This window comes from Sarcophilus harrisii, chromosome 3 (genome assembly GCF_902635505.1).
Source record: "Sarcophilus harrisii chromosome 3, mSarHar1.11, whole genome shotgun sequence".
NCBI classification, from domain to species: domain Eukaryota; kingdom Metazoa; phylum Chordata; class Mammalia; order Dasyuromorphia; family Dasyuridae; genus Sarcophilus; species Sarcophilus harrisii.
In genome coordinates, this window is record NC_045428.1 from 82183103 (window position 1) to 82203840 (window position 20738).

Sequence of the window (20738 nt, forward strand, 5' to 3'; positions counted from 1 at the left end):
TCCATTCGTGTGGATTACAATCCATTCATTCATATGCTTGTGTATTTAAATAATAACTTGACAAAGTGGTGGAAGTTGGGTAGATAATTACTTATTTGAAATATATAACAATTCAGATGAAGAGTCATTTCAAACCTGCACACTACTCATATAAAATAAATACCCACAACATGCCCTATTGGGTGGAGTGTTGAACCAGGAGTTAAGAAAGTCGAAATTCAAAACTTTCTTCATGCAATCATGGGCAACTCTGAGTCATAGTTGCCTCATCTTAAAATGAAGGGGTTGATTAGGGGGCCTTTAAGGTCCCTTTCAACTCTAAATCTATGATCCTAAGATTTCCACTACTGACAGCGAAAACTGATTGGCATCCTGTAATTCTGATGTATTTGATGTGGGTTCAGAACACCTAAAACCACAGTGTGCTGTAGATGTTCTTTAAAAGACTGAATCACAGGGACAGCTAGATGGCACATTGGATAGAATGCTGGCTTGGTCTATCTGAAGTCAGGAGGACCCGAGCTCAAATCCAGTCTTGGATATGTAATACTTTCTAGCTCTGTGACCCTAGGCAAGTCATTTATCCCCAATTGCCTCAACAAAAAAAAGAAGAAAAAATGAATTATAGTAGGATCAGGGTCTGGATTCTTATGAATGAGCCTTGCTTTTCACATTAAGCACTAAATAGGGTCTCTTAGGGCTTGGAGATCCCTCAGTCAAGCATGAAGTATTTATGAAGTACTTATTCTGCCAGGCACTGTACTAGCCACTGAGAAATCAAATAGAAGAATCTTAACAATTCCTGCTCACAGGGAATTTACACCTAATGAGGAAAATAGGGAGTACATTTAAAAAAAAAAAAAAAGATAAATACCATAAAGTTAGTAAATACCAAGCATTTTGAGAGGATTAGGAAACATAGTAACATCAATTGTGTATTGAAGAAAGATAAAGAGTCTTACAAGGTAGAAGAAAAAGGGAAATACATTCTAGGAATGGAAGAATAGCCAATGCTAAGGCACCTAGATGGGAATTAGAATGTTGTGTGTAAAGAACAGAGAAAAGGCCAGTTTGGCTGAATTGAGTGTGGTAGGCAGGTCATATTCAGCAGAACTGGAGAGATGGCTTGGGGCCAGGGTGTGAAAGGCTTCAAAACCTAAGCAAAGGAGCCACCTGAGTGAGCCCATCACTGAGTAGGTTGTGTTTTGAATATGATGAGTTTGGGATGCCTCCAGGACATAGTTTAGAATATTCAATAGGCAATTAGATACATAATGTTAGCCATATTCATGGGGCTAATAATTAAATCCATAGGAGTTAATGAAGTCACCCAAAAGAGAGTAGTGAAAAAGAAAAGTAGGGGCTTAAGAAAGAGAGCTGTGGGGAAATACTTACAGTTAGCAGGGAACTAAGTTCCCGACAATAACCCAGTAAAGGGGACCATGGAGAGCCTCAGCTCCCTTGTTCTTTCTATTGGCTATTTTTGTCTGAAGGTTCTCTATTTCAAAAATCAACTTTATCTACATTGACAGGTATGGAGAATACAAAATCCCAAATAAAGTACTGAACAAAGATGACCATTATGTGGGCTATTGGAAAGAAGGAAAAATGTGTGGTCAAGGAGTATACAGGTAAACATGTTAGATTTTAATAGAGTAATGTTAGAAAACTTTATAGTAATATGCTAACTATAATTGTTTTACATAATGTAAAGGTCACCTTGTCAAAATTTGGAAACTGGTTCATCTATTTTTGTTAAATCTTAAAAAATTTCTTAGTTTCATGAATATTATTTTTACTTAAAAAATTCTTAGTTATCATAATCTCCCATAGAAGATTCCCCTAACTGTTCCCTTTGTAGTTCTGCTATTACCTGTAAATTACAGAAACTAAGAACTGAGTTATTTCATAGTAATGCAAAACAGCAAATATTGGGTCTTAGTATATTAATTTTGGTTATTTAAGTTATGAGTGAATGTAATCATTTGTATGAAAACTGTATGAAAAACAATCAGAACTATCAGTGTAACTTAGCTTCTGAAAGAATAAACATTCAGTATCTGTATTTGAAAGCGTTGGCTTAATATGTATCCTGCTCTGCCTTTTTCATTTAATTACAGCTATGCCAATGGAGAGGTATATGAAGGTTGCTTTCAAGATAACATGCGTCATGGTCATGGCCTTCTACGCAGCGGTAAACTGACTTCATCTTCTCCCAGTATGTTCATTGGCCAATGGGTAATGGATAAAAAGTCTGGGTATGGTGTATTTGATGATATCACAAGGTATAGTATTCTTTCTCTTGTTAATAGTCATCTTTTAGATTTGAGAAAATATTTATTCATGTCTTAAAAATCAAAGATATTTCAAGGAGGGCTGAAAGGCTCAACTTTAAGGGAATAAAGAAGAGAAAAGTTAGATAGAAAAATTGTCAAAGAATAAGCTTCTTTTTGCATTAACTTTTTAATTCATATAAGTTACATTGTAGACTTTTAGAAGGCCATCCGTAATATTCAGAATTAATATTGGTATTGTAGTCTTTTAAACTGTATATATACAAAACTTTAAAAATTTTCTTATTGAAAAAAACATTTTTTCTCATAGGTAAAGGCTTGTGAAATGAGTTTGCCACCAACTTATTGTTTATATCACAATGTATAGAGCTTATAAGGCATTCTAGAGAAAAATAAGAAAAAGAAAAGAAGTTATTATGAAAATTAAATACTGCCTCTGATTTGCTTTGGGAGAAGATAAAGTAATAAAGAGCAAATCCTAGGCATCATCATCATTCTCATAATAATTTTAAGATGAATTTCTTAAAACATAACAATTCATATGTTTTATAGTTTGTAAAATAACTTTAAAACTGTCAGAAAATACCATTTTTAATATAATCTCACATTTGCCAAGAGAAGAAAATCATAAAATAAAGCTTGGTTATATTCATTAGCAAAAATGTAGGGAAAACTTTAACCACCTTTAGATTTAACAATTTTATTTCTTTAAAATCTTATTTGTTGTAACCACATTCTCAGTCATTTGAAATAGAGTATTGTAAAATCTATCATTGTTTCCCTTATATTAAAGTTTGTTAGTACTCTTTGCATTTTATCAAAAGAGAAATTGATCTGTGTTTTTGGAATATCCCTCTTTTTCCATTATGTGCAAAAGAGAGTGTATTCCTATAGAGTTGAGTGATTATTTCTTAGTGATGTATACTTGAAGTTGATTATAAATTTAAATTTGAATATTAACATTTTCCCACCAAGAGGTACTTATTTGAGAGATGTATTGGAGAGCATAGGGTGGATATTGAACAAGCAAAATTTGCTGCCAAAATGTATTTTTGTGTTCTAACATGGTGAAACCTCTTTGACTCGTATAATAAAAAGATCCATTGAGAAAAAAAGAATGAGGACAGGCACCCTGTAAAGTTCTGTGTACTCGCATGCACTTGTTTATTTAGTCTACTATTTTGATAAATTTATCTTTAATCTACATTGTTTTTCTCTTCTTTTTTTTTTTTTCTTTTTTTTCTTTTTCAGGGGGGAAAAATATATGGGAATGTGGCATGATGATATGTGTCAGGGGAATGGTGTGGTAGTTACCCAGTTTGGATTGTACTATGAAGGAACATTTAACCTTAATAAAATGATGGTAAGTGGAATATGTGTGTGTGTGTCTGACAAAATACACATTTATGTATGCATATAAATATATAATTAATAGTAATTTTTTGATTAATGATGTTTATATCTTTTTCCTATTTTATCCTGAACTGCCTTTTTTCCTTTTGTATTTTTATTCTTTTGTATTAAATTCATCGTTAAGACTTCAGACAGGATTTTCACATCGTCTTTATTTTAATATGATATCATATTTATTTTTTTAAATAGGGAACTGGTATTTTACTTTCTGAAGACGACACTGTCTACGAGGGAGAATTTTCAGATGAATGGACACTTAATGGAAAGGTGGCAAAATTCATATTATTTTTATGTGCATAATAGACTTAATACTTTTATTCTTGTGAAAGTATGTTTTCTCTTATGATATTAAGAACTCTTAGGAAAAAATAACATGCATATTTATGAGTATAAGATAAGTTAATAGTAGAGGAAATAGCTAAATTCATAATTTACTGTCTGATTGCTTTTTCATCCTTATTGAAAATGTTCCCACTAATTACAAGTTTAATTCCCTAAATTTACTCAGGGAACACTGACTATGCCAAATGGTGATTACATTGAAGGTCTTTTCAATGGAGAATGGGGATCTGGGATAAAAATTACTGGAACATACTTCAAACCCAGTTTGTATGAGAGTGAGAAGGACCGACCCAAAGTTCTGTGAGTATCTAGTAGTGATTCTGATTTCTTTCCAAGCTCAACCAATGTCATGTTTGTCGTTCTCAATTGTATTCTGTTACATTAGCAACTTTTTGTGTACTAAGTTTATTCATTATATTTTATACTACAAATTTATTTAGCTATTTTCCATTTGACAAAAATTTAGGCTTTTTGTAATTATAATGTTATAAGTAGCTATATATACACACAACACATACACAAATGCATATACATGTACACATTCCCATTGAGCAATATTACTGAATAAAAGGATTTGATCAGTTTGCAATTTGCAGCATTGTCTGCATGCACATTTCTCTAAAACCCATCATCAATATGAATTTTTGTCTTTTATTGCTTAACCTTTTTGGTGCTTAAGTAGTGCCTCGCAGTTTTTCAATTTACATTTATTACATAGATGCATCTATTAATGTTATCTGATATGTAAAGTATAGTATTCAAGATTCTGTGTAGCCTCAGTGGTGAAAATTACAGATTCTTTTTGAAAGAAACCTAACCCAGACATCAGTAAAGAGAAGTAGAATATAAGAACCATTCAGATTCAGTAGTTCTTTGTATTTGATGTCATGCCTTGACATTTTTTGTTCTATTCTAATAACATTACCATTCTTGCACAGAATCTTGCAAGTCATATGGGGAAGGTTCTCAGCTTTTTTCTGCTTCAAAATCCTTTTTGGGCAAAGACATAAATCTCTAAAAGTTTGATATTACTTTATTAGTAGGAAACTAGGAAACCTAGCAGTGCCTGCTGATGAGAAATGGAAGGCAGTATTTGAAGAATGCTGGCACCAGTTAGGCTGTGACAACCCAGGCCAGGGAGAAGTCTGGAAAGCATGGGACAACATTGCTGTGGCTCTGACCACCAATCGTCGCCAGCATCGAGATAGGTGAGTGCCTGCACAGCTCATCTGGAGGCCCTGAAACTACATAAGAGAACCAAATCCCCCAAATCCCAAAGTAATCTTTTAATCTCAGAAAATTATAGCAATCAATTCTAACTTTATCACCTTTACAAGCTGACTTACTTTCTTTTGACTTACTTTTGTGGGAACAGAAATTCTACTAAATGAATGTATGTGGTACTGACTAGTTGCATCTGTGTCCCTTGCACACAACTGAGATATAATAGCAAATTTTAGAAAATGTGGTTATATTACATTTTTTTAAATCATGTTTGCTTCTCTATGTAAACATTACTCTTCCTTTGTTCCAGTCCGGAGATATTAAGTCGTTCACATACCCAGACACTGGAAAGTTTGGAATTCATTCCACAGCATGTTAGTGGTGCATTCACTGTGGAGAAATATGATGAGATAAAGAAATACTTAATAAAGGTAAGCCAGGAATTAATTCTCTTGGTTCATTTAACTAATGTTGTCACTACCACATTATCAGCACAACAGATATAGTTAAATATTAATTTAATTCTCTGTTTGTCTCCTGAGTATAGAGTGTATGCTATATATCCTTTGTCCCAGTGTCATTCTAGAACTTAATAAAAAAAATACAATTGAAAAATGTTTGACAAAATAAGTAAAAATATAATACAATGTAGATAAGATTAATTTGTAGTTTTCTGAGTCAGTATATTGCCAATGGGGATAAATTTCTGTTTGAGTTAGACATCACTGCTCTCTAATACATTCCTCAAATTAAGAAGTTGTGATGTTAGCTGGGTTGACAACTCTGAAATCAAGAGTGCAGAGCTCAACAAGCTTTTTATTATTTATTGGCAGTAGCAACTTGTTGAGCAAACTGAAGTAAACACTTGTATGTTAGAGGGTCAACTCACTTCTACTTCTGGCCTTATATATTTATACTTATTCTCCCAGTCATTAAGATGTCATTATTCCAAGAAGAAAATAAGTGGGCGATAATAGAGGTAAATGAGAGGGAATATGGAAGGAAAGCCAGGATGAAAAAGTCTTCTGCTAGAGGGAATGAGAGGGAATATGGAAGGAAAGCCAGGATGAAAAAGACACTGCTGTAGGGCTTGAATGATATTTTCCTAAGGCATGGCTGAACACTTTTGTAAAAGCACATAAATATTATTAGGTCTTAAATGATGATGTTTTTGAATAGGAAGTTTAAAATAAGATTTTGTTTGATTTCTCTGGCCTAAAGTTTGTCTTCCTGTCTTTTTTTAAACATCTCAGGACTTTTGAAAAAATGATTGGTCATATATGTTTAAATTTTTTTGCCAGATAAGTTTGCCAACTCACTTAAAATAATTCTTTTTCCTTTCAGGCTTGTGACACTCCTCTGCACCCTTTAGGTCGGCTCATAGAAACCCTAGTTGCAGTGTATAGAATGACTTATGTGGGAGTGGGAGCCAATCGACGATTATTGCAAGAAGCTGTGAAAGAGATTCAGTCCTACCTTAAGCGTATTTTCCAACTGGTCAGGTCAGCGCATATAACTAGCTAATTGAAGTTCTTTAAACACAATAGAAAGTCATTTTTCACATGAGACTAAAAAAATGCTTTATTAAGAACCACTAGTTTTTTCTAAAACCCCCAAAACTTTGCATAGTGAATTTGAGATAACAGGATTTAAAAAACTTGATTTTTAGGTTTAGAAATTTCTTATTAGTTGGATTTACTCTTAGAAACCTTTACTCTGAAAGTAGTATTGGCTTTATCATAGGAAGACAAATATACAGAGACCTTAAAGGTCATCCAAGCCAGTCCCCTTATTTTACAGATGGGGAAACTGAACTTCAGAAAATTTGATTAATACACCTAAGGCCATATGTAGGAGAACTGGAATTGCAGTACAGATGCTCTAATGAGCAATGAGTGAAAAGTTCAATGAACTTTTCACTGTACCATGCAACCTTTTTGTGTGTGTGTGTTTCTAATGCAAGCTACATACATAAATGAATAATAATCTTGCCTTAAAAAAGAATCGTGTCCTTGGACAATTCTTCATTTAAGAAATCAGTATAATGATGATACCCTGTAACACTGAAATCATCTTTACTGACAACATTAAGATAGACTTAGTATGCTTAAGCAAAACATGAGTACTCCATTTAGTAAGGCCTGAGTTCAATTCTTCTTTTGATATGTAAAACCTCACTATGAGCAAAATATTGGACTTCTGTGGACCTTAGTTTTTCATTCTTAATATGAGGGCATTGAGGCAGATGATAGGTTTTTTTTAGATCTTATAGCTTATAATTCTATAATTAATGTGTTTAACTTAGAGAAATTAAATTGCATAAAGTTTATATTAGGCTGGATTTGGTTGTTATTCCTTGACTCTGTTCATTGTGTTTATTTAGTACATAATGGTGTGTTATTTGTTTATGTGTTGAGGACCTGTTTGGTTTTTTGTTTTTATTTTTTTTAATGCCAACATATTCTCTACCTAAAAGGTTATAACATTAATTGGCCATTAAGTCTTAAATCACAATTTTCTTGTTCTAGAACCAATTTAGACAAAAATAAGTAAGTCTGGATAAAATTATATAAAGAGCTGATTTTATTATAACTAGCTATGATAGTTTCACCTAGGAAAAACTGCTGTGGCTTGACCTTAAGTGAGACAAATTGAGAGCACAAACTGTGTTAACCTTTGAACTTGAAATATAGTTGTTTTCTCCTTCCTCAGGTTCCTATTCCCTGATCTTCCTGAAGAGGGCAGCACAATTCCACTATCTGCTCCACTACCCCAGGAAAGGAAATCCTTTTGCACAGGGAAGTCTGATTCTAGATCAGAATCTCCAGAACCAGGGTGAGTAGAATGGAGATGAATTGTTGGGGAAATATTACAATATGACGAGGTTCTTCTAACAGAAGTTTGGTTACTTTGGTAGAAAAAATAGTTGAGTGACTGTTGATGAACCTTTCTAAATTTAAATAGGCTCATCATCCCTAATCCCTCATTGTGACACAAAGCAGATTCTAGCAAGTTGCCCAGTGCCAGAAAGGATTCCAAAGCAAGCCTGGCAGTCAGCATTATCTGATTTCCAAGGACTAACCTCGCTCACTCAATAATTCTGTGGATTTGTAAACTCATCCAACAGTAATGGTAGCCAGGGGTAATAACCAATGAATGGCCATTCTTTTGGAGGAATTGAATTGTTTTATCTTTGGGTGCTTGCTACAAAATTAAACCAGAAAAACAAGGAAAGTTGAAATCTAATGGAAAAGTGCCTCACAAGATAGTTCATGAGACATTGATTATCTCACATTGTGATGCTCATAGTAAGCATTTGGTTGGGGAGAGAGGCGGACCAATCACCAAACATTAGACATATATTGCATCTTATCCACCATTATCTACTATAGAAGGTCCTGAAATATAGGGATGTTATGAATATTTTGGTACATAGTAGATTTTTCTGCTTCCTTGGTATCTATACCCATAAGTAGGATTTCTAGGTCAAAATTTCAATTTAGTTCTTTTTCCTGCAAAATTCCAAATGGAAATCTTGAATACTTAGACTGTCTCACATTCTGTCAGTGATTATATCTTACCACAGATCTTCCAACATTAGCTATTTACATCTTTTGTTCATAAGAATGTTGTATCACATAAAATGAAGCTTGGGATAGATAAGTGGCTAGTGGGATAGAGTGTTGGGCCTGGAGTCAGAGAGACTGATTTTGCTAAGTCACATCTGTCCTCAGATATTTATTAGCTGTGGGACTCTGGACAAGCCACTTAATCCTGTTTGCCTTAGTTTCCTCCTCTTTAAAATGAGCTGGAGAAGGAAATAACAAACCATTCTAGTATTTTTGCCAAGAAAACCCTGAATGGGGTCATGAAAAATCAGACATGACTGAATTATTTTTGCTGGAGTTCTCTTTCTGTTAGTACTTGGAACATGGAATATGGTCATTGATAGCTTGCAGTTCTTTTGAAAATGATTCCTTTCCCTTTGAACTTATCCATTGAGAGATAATCATTTTTTGTATTTATTTCTACATTATTTTGTCTTTACTAAGAATTTTCTTTCTTCATAATAGGCTCGGAGAGTGTGCGTAAGCCTTATTGTCTCTTCCGATATAACTTTTTGGTTTCCCTCCTGTTCCCCTAATGTTATATAGCTATGTGGTCACAAGCTCCGGATTATTGCTACCTGTGCTATTACCCCGACTATACCCACCACTCTTTATGTTGTATGCCTTGGAGAATGATCGAGAAGAAGATATTTATTGGGAGTGTGTTCTTCGACTAAACAAACAACCAGATACCGCTCTCCTGGGCTTTCTAGGTGTGCAAAAGTGAGTGGTTTTTTTTTTGTTTTTTTTTTTTTAAGGCAAAATAGTTTCACTAAAACTTTTGGTATTGAGTTAAATGATCTACTATATTTTGTCTTTTTTTTTTTCATCACATTGATGATTAAAATATTGATTTGTAACCATTAGACTTAAAAAATATGAGTTAGACTATGTTTAAGTTACCCTGTCCAAGTTTGTTTTCTAATGTTTCAATAAATTATAACTAAATCCTCTTCTTCAATGTTTGTTGACCATGCAATTGTAATATTATTCTTGCATTCTACTATAACTATCTCAAAATAGTTTTCTGCACTTGAATTAAACTTAGATGTGAAAGAGTTCTTAGATAGAATGGGAAGATGTATCTATGATAATATCTTTTAGGTAATGTAAATAGTGATTTACAATAATAGAATTCATGGGTTCTTTTTGTAGGAAATTTTGGCCAGTTACTTTGTCAATCTTTGGAGACAGTAAAAAGGTATGCTGAATTGGGCTTGGTTTATGGAACATGTACCAGATGTGGTTTTTACTTTAAAACCTGAATAACACTTGGAAATTGATAACATGAAAACCTAGGTATCATCCATGATTCTTTGCTATTTCTCATGCCCCATATCCAGAATGTTGCCAAGAAGTGCCGATTTCACCTTTGCAACATCTCTGGACTACACCTCCTTCTCTCTGACACTATCATCTCTCTGGGGTAGACCCTCATCACCTCATACTGGGACCATTCCATTAGCATACTGATGGGTCTGCCTGCCTCAAGTCTAACCCCAGTTATTCCATCCTTCAGTCAGCCACTAAAGTGATTTTCCTAAGGTTTAGGTCCAGCCATTGTCACTGCACCTCCCACCCCACCCCTCACACTTCAGGGGTTCCCTGTTGCTTTAGGATTAAAAACAACCATTGACATTTAAAGTCTTCTATAACCTATTTCCCTCTTATGTTTCCAAGCTTCTTATACCTTATTCCACACTGTGACTCCAGTGACACTGGCCTCCTCTTATTTCATGAACAAGACCCTCTTATCTCTGAATTTTCACCCCATGCCTGAAATGTTCTCTTCTTCATCTCTCCCTATTAACTTCTCAGGCTTCTTTTAAATCCTACCTCCTCCAGGACAACTTTCCCACTCCCTTATCCCCCTCCCCTTTAATTCCTAGTATCTTCTCTCTTTGAATTATTTTCTTTTTTCCCAGATACAGATTGTTTGTACAATCTGTTTGTTTTGCTTATTTGTTTGCTTATTGTTTTCTTCTTGAAGACAAGGACTATCTTTTGCCTTTTGTATTCCCCAGCTCTTAGCGCAATGCTTGGCACATAATAGCGACTTTAAAGCTGTTGATTGACTTTTCTGAGTGACTTGGGGAGAAATCTTGTTTTCCCTTTAAATAGGAGTACTCTACCTAAAGTATCATTAATCACCAGAGACAGGGCACTTGACCCAGAAATCAGATATTCTGTTATAATTGCAAAGAATAGTTTCTCTTTTGTTCAAATACAAATCTTCTTTTGTGCAGGTTTTGCCTACTACAAAAGATGCCTGTTTTGCCTCAGCAGTAGAATGTCTGCAACAAATCAGGTAATTTTTGAACTGTACTATATTACACGATTCAAAGCAGGACCAAGTTTTTTAAATTGATAAACTGACTCTGAATTTTAGAAGATTATGGTTTTACCCAAATTCCCAGATTTCTGCATTTGGTGACAAGCTGAAACTGTTATTAGTGATGCTTACTGAGAAATGTAAGTGATCCTCTGTCCTGAGTCGGTGCAGACCTGTGTTTTCTCATTCTAGTCCCATTGTCATCACCTAAGTTTTTGTCTTTATTACAGAACTCCCCTAAAACTAGTCTTACTTCCTCCAGTTTATCATTCTACACTGCACACTGCTCTCATATTAAATTGTTTTACCAGTGCATAACTCCATGACAATTTCCCCCCCTGCTCTAAAACTTCAAAGATTTTTTATTATTAACAGATTAAAATATAAAATTCCTTTTCTGGCCGTGGAGAGCCATGATTTGCCCCAACTAGCCTTTCTAACTTTGTACTATTCCTCTCTTTCACATCCCCTATGCTCCAGCTATATAGGTTTGCTTGTTACAATCTGTTTTTCTATCTCTGATTCATATCGATTACTTCCCCCCCCAGCCAAATTCCAATCTTTCTACCATTTTTTGACTTCCTAACCCTTCCTTAACAGCCACAATTACAAATTCAAAAGGTACTTCCTTCATAAAGCCTTCCTTGATTTGCTGTCTGGGAGACAGAAGCATTCAATTTGCCTTCTGGATTTTTTTTTTTTTTTTTATTACATTCACATTCTGCATTATATTGCAATTTATATATGATCCTTATTTCTTCTGCTGGAGTAGAAACTCTTTGAGGATACAGATAGTTTTTTCTTGTTATTCCCCATTGCATTTAGACATGTGCCTTGGACATAATAAGCAAAAAACAAATGAATGGAAGGGCAATGCTTGATACTTGTTGAGAAATTGAAAATTTTTTCTGTGAACATTTTATTTATCTATGCAAATATATCTTAAGACTACAAATTAGGCCAAACTTAGAATTATATATGAGAAAATTCAGGTTCCATAATGGCAAGTAGGAGAAACTTTGTTTTATTGTGTAAAGAGGCTTATAACTGCTTTTGTCTGATGAGAAGACATTTGTTTTATTTTGTTACAACAGCACAACATTTACCCCATCAGACAAACTTAAAGTCATCCAGCAGACTTTTGAAGAGATATCTCAGAATGTCCTTGCTACACTTCAGGAAGATTTCTTGTGGTCCATGGATGACCTATTTCCTGTTTTCTTATATGTGGTGCTACGGGCCAGGTGACTAACTTTACCATTCATTATTTTAAGGAAAATTTTAAAAGTTTAAAGTAATGAGAATTTTTAAAGTAGATAAGTTGAACAACTCTGATGTTTGGCAAAATGATGAAGTAAAGAAAGTATTTTCGGCTTCCTTCTTCTATCATCTTAAGGAGGGAAATAAGGTTATTTACATTACAGTCAATCTTCAGCATTCATGAGTTTAACTTTTGTGACTTCAAGCAATCACATAATCATATAATTAATTACCTCATTTTCACTTTCACTTAAGCAACTGTATTTGTGGCTATGCAGAAATGTAGAGGAAAAAAAATGAGGTATGATATTTGCAAATTTATAACCTAAAAAAGAAGTATTTGTAAAAGTGTTCATGAAAGTGCTTAAGTAATCTTTCAGATGCATGATAAGGGAATTGAAAAAAACTGCAAAAGCAGTTACATTTGCAGCTGAATAAGGTAATGGTCAACCTGCCCACTCACTGGAGTCAGAGCATCCCAAGCAGTACTGTCTAGCAAAGTCACTTCACCTCTTTGGGGGATGAGAGGGTGGGGCTTCAGTTTTTTTTTCTGAAAATAAGAGGGGTGGACTAGTTGGCTTCTAGGGTCACTTCTACCTGTAATTCTCTGGTACTGTTTGGTACAATGTAGTACAAGAATTTGGTACAAGAATTTTTGTATAGAGTTCTGATGTCTCATTTTCTCTACAGCTGATCTTTTATTATCTCATTTGGATCAAAGTAATCTCTTCTTTCTATACCTCTTTTCTCTTTTTTAATATAGATCCAGAGGAGCAAATGACATGAACAATGAAGGACAGTGAAGTAAATAATGAGGCTTCTTTTTCTCTTGACAGGATCAGGAATTTAGGATCTGAAGTACATCTCATTGAGGATCTAATGGATCCATATCTCCAGCATGGGGAACAAGGAATCATGTTCACTACTTTGAAAGTGAGTGGATTTCACCTTTTTATTATATGTATTAACTCTTGTTACTCATTTTCTTCATTAAAATATGATCTTTGATTTAAGTCCTTAGATGGGTGTCATTAAATTAAAAGATAGAAGAGTAAAATGTTAACTTTTCTAAGAATTAAAACTTTACAATGGATGGATCAAAGAAGAACTAAACAACTTGGGGTACTAGGTGTTGTGTCTCATTTGTCACTTTTCCCAAGAAGCTCAAAGCACTTTTGCTAGCTAAATTATTTTATATATTTATATATGTTAAACTCATAAATTATGTAAAAATTAATAAAAATATAATCATGTAACTTACAAATTAATTGTTTAAAGTAAAAGTATAGAGGAATCTTCTTGTAGTTCCAGAAAGTGCTTCAAAATTTCAATGTGACAGTATAATTTGATAAAGCTCAAGAATTGATCAATGAAAATTATAAGCTTGTAGTTCGTCCTCTGTTTTTTCCTTCTGCCACCTACTCCATCTTCCTGTCTTGGTGATTCTTTGATTCTCTGGTTCCCCTCAGAAGCTACTAGAACCACTAGTATTAGTGGGAGTGGGAGAATTCTCCCACTCATTGGGTACCTAGTAGACTAGAAAAGAGTCACTTAAGCTTGATCCAATGTTGATTGTAGATTATTTCCACTGATGATAAAGTAAAAATACAAATAAGTCTACTTTCTGAGAACATAATCTCTATTCCATTCTCTTACAATAAGCAGACGGGAATTTGGGGGTGGTTGAAAACTAGGTGAATTTATTTGGACTTCCAGCCCTATCATTGAGGTACCTACTGCTTATGTGGACCCCAAATTTATCCCAGCCTATAAGATAGATATCTGAAGAGTCAAATGTCAGGATGACCAAGAGGTAATGTTCTTCTCTAAAGTGTAATCTTCTTTGGGAACAGGTTTCTTTGGAGGGCTTTTGGAGGCAGCCTTTGTTTCAGTTCAGTGTAATCGCCCCAAACGCAGCCAGGAGTTAAGAAAGTCCAAACTCTTTATTGTGTCCTTCAAAGTCTTATCTCCTTCACTTGGGGCTCGGCTAGTTTTTCTTAGAGGCCTACTGTAATCTTGGTTCCAAGAGCTTAAGCTGCATTCTCTGGCTTATGAATCTCCCCGACTGAATCCTGGCTGAGGCTCTGAGAGCTTCTAGTGCACTTGTGTGTCTGGTCCTGAGAGCTTCTTGGTTATATGCTGTACACTGAGTACACACCAATCATATCACTTTAAAGTCTTGTCTCTTTCCCTGGGGCCCGGTTAGCTTTAATAGAGGCCTATCTCTCTCCTTGCTTCCGAGAGCTCTTGCTGCTAGTCCTTTGCCTCTGCCAGCTCCTGCCTCAAGCTCGCTCCGAATGTCTCTGAATCCAAAGATTTGTATTTCAGGCTCTAGCCAGCACAAAGGTGGAAGATGGAATGAATCTCTCTCCTCCTCCAAGAGCTTCTAGTGGACTTGTGTGTCTGGTCCTAAGAGCTTCTTGCTTATATGCTGTACACTGAGTACACACCAATCATTTTATCACTAGGAAACCATTATTTGTTATAGGATTAAATCAGTGCTAAGCTAGATTTAATCACTGTCTCCTCAATTCCACTTACTTAGCACCTTGTAAGAATCCTAACAGGACTTAAAGGAAATGAGGAGAGGGTCTCCCTTAGTCCATTTGATCCAGTTTCCGATCCCTGATCTCATAAGCAAAGAGATGTCAAAGATTGGTCAAGTGAAGTCTTAACTTTACAATGCAATCTACCAGTAATGCACAGAAAATGGCAGAAAGGGGGGTGTTCTTAGAGCAGAGGTACCCCACTGCAAGAGAAACTAGGCCAAAAGGGGGGCTGCGGGAAGATTTGACCCACCACAGCTTGCTCTAACTGCTTTGGCAATCCACATCTATATACTCACCATATGATTCGGTGTTAAACAGCTGTAATAGTTATATTTGTTCTTTCAGCTTCCAAAAGCATTTTGAGTATTTATTTCATTTGATAATTATAACCTTCTAAGGTAAATGATATGACTATTATTCCCATTTTATAGATAAGAAAATTATGTGTCAGAGAAGCTGGGACTTGCCCATGGTCACATAGCTAATGAGTGGTAGATGCAGGATGTCTTCTGACTTCATATTCAGCCCTTTTTATTGGTTTTTGCATGTTGCCCATGAAATGCATGCATGTTCCCTTCTCTTCAAACAGTCAGCACTTATTTACTAAATAATGTAATGTGTGCCAGGCATTGTGCTAGGGCTAGAGCTGGAAATTCAAAATCAAGACAGACTCTGTCCTTAAGGAATTTATCTATTTCTACTAGAGATAAGTTTATGGAGTTTATATAATCCATTATGATATATAACATATAATCTAGAATGTAGTGTGATATAAGTGCATAAGCGAGGTTAAGAGAGGTCTGCATGATGGCAGAAGAGGTAAGTCTCTGATAGAGAGGGCTCATTGTAATCTTTTGGGGAGAAGGGCATTTGAGCTCACTTCTGTAAAGATTTAAGTGGGTAGCAGAAACCTGGGCTGTGAAAGCATTCCAGGTACAGGGTATGGGGTGAGTAGAGGGCTTCTCCATCCCCCCACAAAAAACAACTGCAGAACCCATACAGGGCACAGAGAGCTGTCCTGCTCAGTCAGAGTGAAGGGTGTGAAAATAAAATACAGTCAGAATAGTTCCAGCTTGTGGAGAGCTTTGAATGGCGGACTTGAATCCGCCTAACAATAACAGGAGCCATTGAAGAGTTTTGAGCAGGATCATGTCTGTCTAGAAAGATGGTTAATCTGGAAGTGGTATGAAGGTGCTTATTGGTGTGAAGAAAGATGAGGACAGGGATAGCAGTGAAGCTATAGCTGTGATGGTAATTAGAGCCTGCGGGCAAAGGCAGGAAGAGGACATGTCTGAGAGTTGCTGTGGCCATAGACACAGCAAAACTTCTCATACTGATGGACTGCAGGTGAGAAGGTTTCATATAGAAGAATTAAACAAAGGGTGATCCTTTTAATAGGAAGAATTAAATTTGAAAAAGCAACTGGTTTAGGGGAGAAATAAGAAGCTTTCATTTTCCTCTGTTGAGGTGCCATTCATGAAAAGAAAACTTTAGTACTGATAGCTCTAGTCTAGGATAGAGCAGGGGCTGTGTTAGGAGGGTGAAAAAGGAAATGAGGAGAGTTCAGTTGAACTTCAAATAACCATAGTGAAGAAGAAATGAGGGAGTAGAAAGCCGGATCTGAAATCCCCAGCCTGCAAATCACAGCTTCACAACTCAGAACCTAAGACAGTGCTGGCTACAACTTGATCTCAGTCACCTGATGTTTTGGTGCTATGATTCCTTCATGGCACTTTTAGATAATTGATGCATCCAGAGAGGGTTGCTATGCTTTTCACATGGACAATTCCAAGTTTCCACTTAGGGAAGTCTAGTTGGCATGGCATCCATGGACATAAACACTGTATAACATTTGGTACATGGTTTCCCATATGTGACAAATAATAAAGGATTTAGAATTGGAAAAGACTTTACAAGCATCTAGTCCACCCCCTTCATTTTCAGATGAAGAGACTGAGGCTACACCATTTGCCCAAAGTCCCCCAATAAGCACCCAATAAAAACAGGCTCCAGGGAGGAGCCTCCTTCTTCCAAATGGACCTCATATATTGCCTGACTTTGAGATTTAATGTTTCGTTTTAGGGGTTATTCTGAGAGAAAAGATCAGTTGAGGTAATAGAAGGTAATTTATTTAGGTTCCCATTTCTTTTTGCCTAGTTTAGAATAATGGCTTTCCCCATCCACTCTGTTCTTTCTCCAAACCATCCTTCACATTGTTGTCTCCTCCAGGCTCCCTATCACTTAAGGAATAAAGTTTGAACTCCTGTTCTTGACGTGTCAGTGCCTTCCAAAGGCTTCCTTCAGGTCTATCCTTCTGTTTCATGTTACCCCATTTTGTGTATTCTTAGATTCTAGATAAAGTGTTCCGTTATGTGTCCTCCTATTAAATACTCCTACATCTGTGAGTTTAATCTTGCTTTCTTCCATGCCATGGTTTCTTTCCCTCCCTCACCTCAGCCTGTTGAAATCCCTCTTTTCTTTTTCTTTTCTTTTAAAGTCCTGTTTAGATGCTATTTCTTAAATGAAGTTATTCTTGATCCTTACTGAAAGTGATTTCTTCCTTCTCATATTCCTCCTACATTTTGTCTGTACCTGTCTTTTTTGCTTTTTCTCATTTTTCCTTCTCCCAAAGGTGTTTTTGTACATCCCTTTCCCTCTTTCATGAAAAGGAAGGTTGGGACCTGTATCTTAAATTTGCAGTTTTTTGTGCCTAATTGATCATGTTTATTTGATTTGAATTAAACTTCTCCCTAGAGGCTTTGCAAATCCTAAAGTAAATATGGGTAACCATATTAGAGACTTGCTATGGTGCTGCCTCTATAGTGCATGCTGGAGTAAGTCTTGGTGCTGAGATCAGAATCCAGATCTCCTAACTCCAAATTCAGTGCATTTTCTACTATGCCATGCAGCTAGCTCCTAAAATGCAGAATTTGGATGAGGTAGTCTCTTATGTCCCTTCCAATGCTGAAATCCTGTCATTCTTATCTAAGCTCTGATTCTGCCATTAATCAACCACCTGACCTTGAGAAGATCAATCTTTCAGAATTTGTTCCTCATATAAATAAAGGAAGATATTATAGCAGTTTCACAGGGTCATTATGAAGATAAATGAGATTGTATTTATGCATGTTATAATCAGATGTTACAAAAACATCAACTATTATTTTTTCCTTATCTAAAAAAATTATACAAGATTCTAATTAATAAATGTCTTTGAGATGTGAATCTTTCCAAAATTGAAGCTTCATTTTTTTTTTCCAGGCATGTTACTATCAGATCCAACGTGAAAAGCTTAACTAAAGCCCCATGAAACTGAAAACTGGATTATCTCTGGAACAGTGTACTTGGAGCAACATCTGAAGTCTTTGCCCAGAGTAGCTGAGAAAATCACAAAAGTTAGAAAGGACATTGTTATCCTAGTTATCACCTCTGAACTCTGTTGAGCCCTGGGAGTACAGGAGTGATAGAAGCTGTGATTGAGAATTGGTAGAAATTTTTTTAAACCAAATCTGATATCAAGTTCCAAAAGATCATACAAGCTTCTGGGGTTAAAACAACAGAATTCCAGTATTACTTTTCTTAAAGTATAAATCTTGCTATTATATTTGTGATGGAAGAGTTGGTCTCAGGATTGTAACTTCTCTGTATACTTGAGAAGTTTATGAAAACTGTGAGGTTTTGATTTTTCTGATTATTTTCAGTGACTCTGAATCCCTTCTCAAGAATCAGATCGTACCTTGAAACCACACTTTGCCTTCTTAAATTCTTTTCAATCATGTATTTGTGTTATGTTTATACTGAGAGAGAAGAAAATTTTAGCTTGCACTTTTAACATTTCTAAGATTTGTCACTGAAACACACATGCATGATGGGAAAGGTTCTGTGTGATAGCTACTGTATTCCTATCCATTAATTATGAGAAGCACGAAAATAAGTTTCCTGTGTTTTGGATAGAAAGAATGGAAATTTTGTCGTCATTTCCTTACCATCTTACCAATAATGATGGTATTGACTGAAATTCAAACACTAACTGAGATGCTGTGAAACCTCATTTATCGTATAGGTGATGGCTGCATTCCAGAGCCTAAGAATGAGAACTGAAGAGTTTTGGCTGCAGGCTGCTAGAACAGTGTATATCATGGACTAACAGATGCAAACAGTGAAAGAAGCTGTCAGCAAGCTGGGGGTGTGAAACCACTTCCTCACCTACCTAGCCTCACTCACATGGACTTACAGGAAAGAAAAATCAAACTATTTTCATTTCTCCAATTTCAAAAGTATTGTGACACAAGAATCTCAGTGTTTTTTTTTTTAAACCTGCCGGCTCATGGTTTAAAGTTACTGGATTATGGTGTACAGTGAATACTGGTGACCATTTTGAATCCAATCGGTGCTTTTTTTTGTCATGTTACGTAACACACAAAGGGCAGGGATAGAAAATATCCCTCTGGTTCATTATGTCATATGCATGGAGGAGGCTGATCAGTTTTGGAAAATGGAATCATGATTTGTGCTCTCTTACTTTATCAATCAAAACAACTGTTTGTTAAAATACTGTTTGGGAATGCTGACTGTAATGTAGCAGCAGTTTTCTTAATAAAACATGTTCATCTTTCTAAAGTGGTTTTATGATTGATAGAGACCTCACACTTGAATCATACAAGTATTTGTAAACACTGGCCCACCAGCTAATAGCCAGTCCCTTCTCTCCTCTCTCCCCTGCCAACAAGTAACAACTTTTTATGCAACTGTAACTTTCTGGTAGCCCATTAGTACAAAATTTCCCCATGAATTTCTGAGGTAAACGTCTAAAAAACTTAGAATCACATATCTAAAAATCAGTTTATAAAAACTGTTTTACTCCATTCCAATTCATCTAAATATAGGTTGTATGCCTTGTCGAAAAACCAATTTTTGTTTCCTGTTGCAGTAAGACTTAGATTGAAAAACTCTCAGTCTTAACAAAATAGAAAAATGGACTATGAAACAGCAGAAAGAGAAAACTAAAAAATATGTAAGCTTAAAAAATGATGGATTGTCATAATTCAAATAAGGACCATTTACTGTTTCACTTCATCTTCCTCATTCCTGAATTGACTTAGAATTTCCTAATAACAAAACTTATATTGAATATCTTAAGTGCTATATTCCATGTATAAATTTCTGGTATATTAAGAGCTTTCTGAAAAACATAGCTATTTGATAAATATGAGTGGAACTCTCCTGATATGTACATTCTACACCCAAAGGAAAAATACTAAATTTCTAAACTTTTAAACTTTTTAGATTTTTCATGTTCTGTCTTCTATAGGTACACAACAAAATGCAATGTGATTGATTTGTTTCCCCATATCTTCACATTAAAAAGTACCTATGGTATCTTGTCTCATATGTGGTAATACCAAAGTAAGTAGGGAATTAGAGGGTTCAGGTAGAAAAACAATTTCAACAAATATTTAAAGCTATTTAAATTTTTTTTGTTCGTTTTTAAACCAGTTGCTTTTGATGTATGCACTCCCAAATAGAGCTCCATCTTATAACAAGGAAGATGTTAGACAAAACCAACTGAGAAATGACCATGTCTTGACAGTTTACATTGTATTCTGTATCCATAGTTTCCCGTCTCTTTCCTGAGGGAAGGGACATATCCTGCATCTGTTCTGTAATTCTATGTCTGATCATTGCTGACTTAACCTCTTAGCCTCAGTTTCAACCA

The 20738-nt window shown here is 35.4% G+C and overlaps 1 protein-coding gene across 4 annotated transcripts in view; it reads left to right on the forward strand.

Annotated features, from left to right (window-relative positions):
- Positions 1-19587, forward strand: part of ALS2 (alsin Rho guanine nucleotide exchange factor ALS2) — an 80490-nt gene extending 60903 nt beyond the window's left edge. For 3 of the 4 annotated variants that reach the window (XM_003766011.4, XM_031958322.1, XM_023500697.2), the window contains exons 20-34: positions 1533-1631; positions 2121-2285; positions 3546-3657; positions 3897-3974; positions 4216-4349; positions 5090-5257; positions 5584-5704; positions 6618-6775; positions 7986-8108; positions 9428-9604; positions 10037-10082; positions 11128-11189; positions 12308-12457; positions 13310-13406; positions 18284-19587. In XM_003766011.4, the coding sequence (XP_003766059.1) occupies positions 1533-1631; positions 2121-2285; positions 3546-3657; positions 3897-3974; positions 4216-4349; positions 5090-5257; positions 5584-5704; positions 6618-6775; positions 7986-8108; positions 9428-9604; positions 10037-10082; positions 11128-11189; positions 12308-12457; positions 13310-13406; positions 18284-18322 (1729 nt within the window). In that variant the 3' untranslated portion in view covers positions 18323-19587. The remainder of the gene's footprint in view (positions 1-1532; positions 1632-2120; positions 2286-3545; positions 3658-3896; positions 3975-4215; positions 4350-5089; positions 5258-5583; positions 5705-6617; positions 6776-7985; positions 8109-9427; positions 9605-10036; positions 10083-11127; positions 11190-12307; positions 12458-13309; positions 13407-18283) is intronic. The other variant, XM_031958321.1, reaches the window with a different exon arrangement.
- Positions 19588-20738: the final 1151 nt, after the last annotated feature.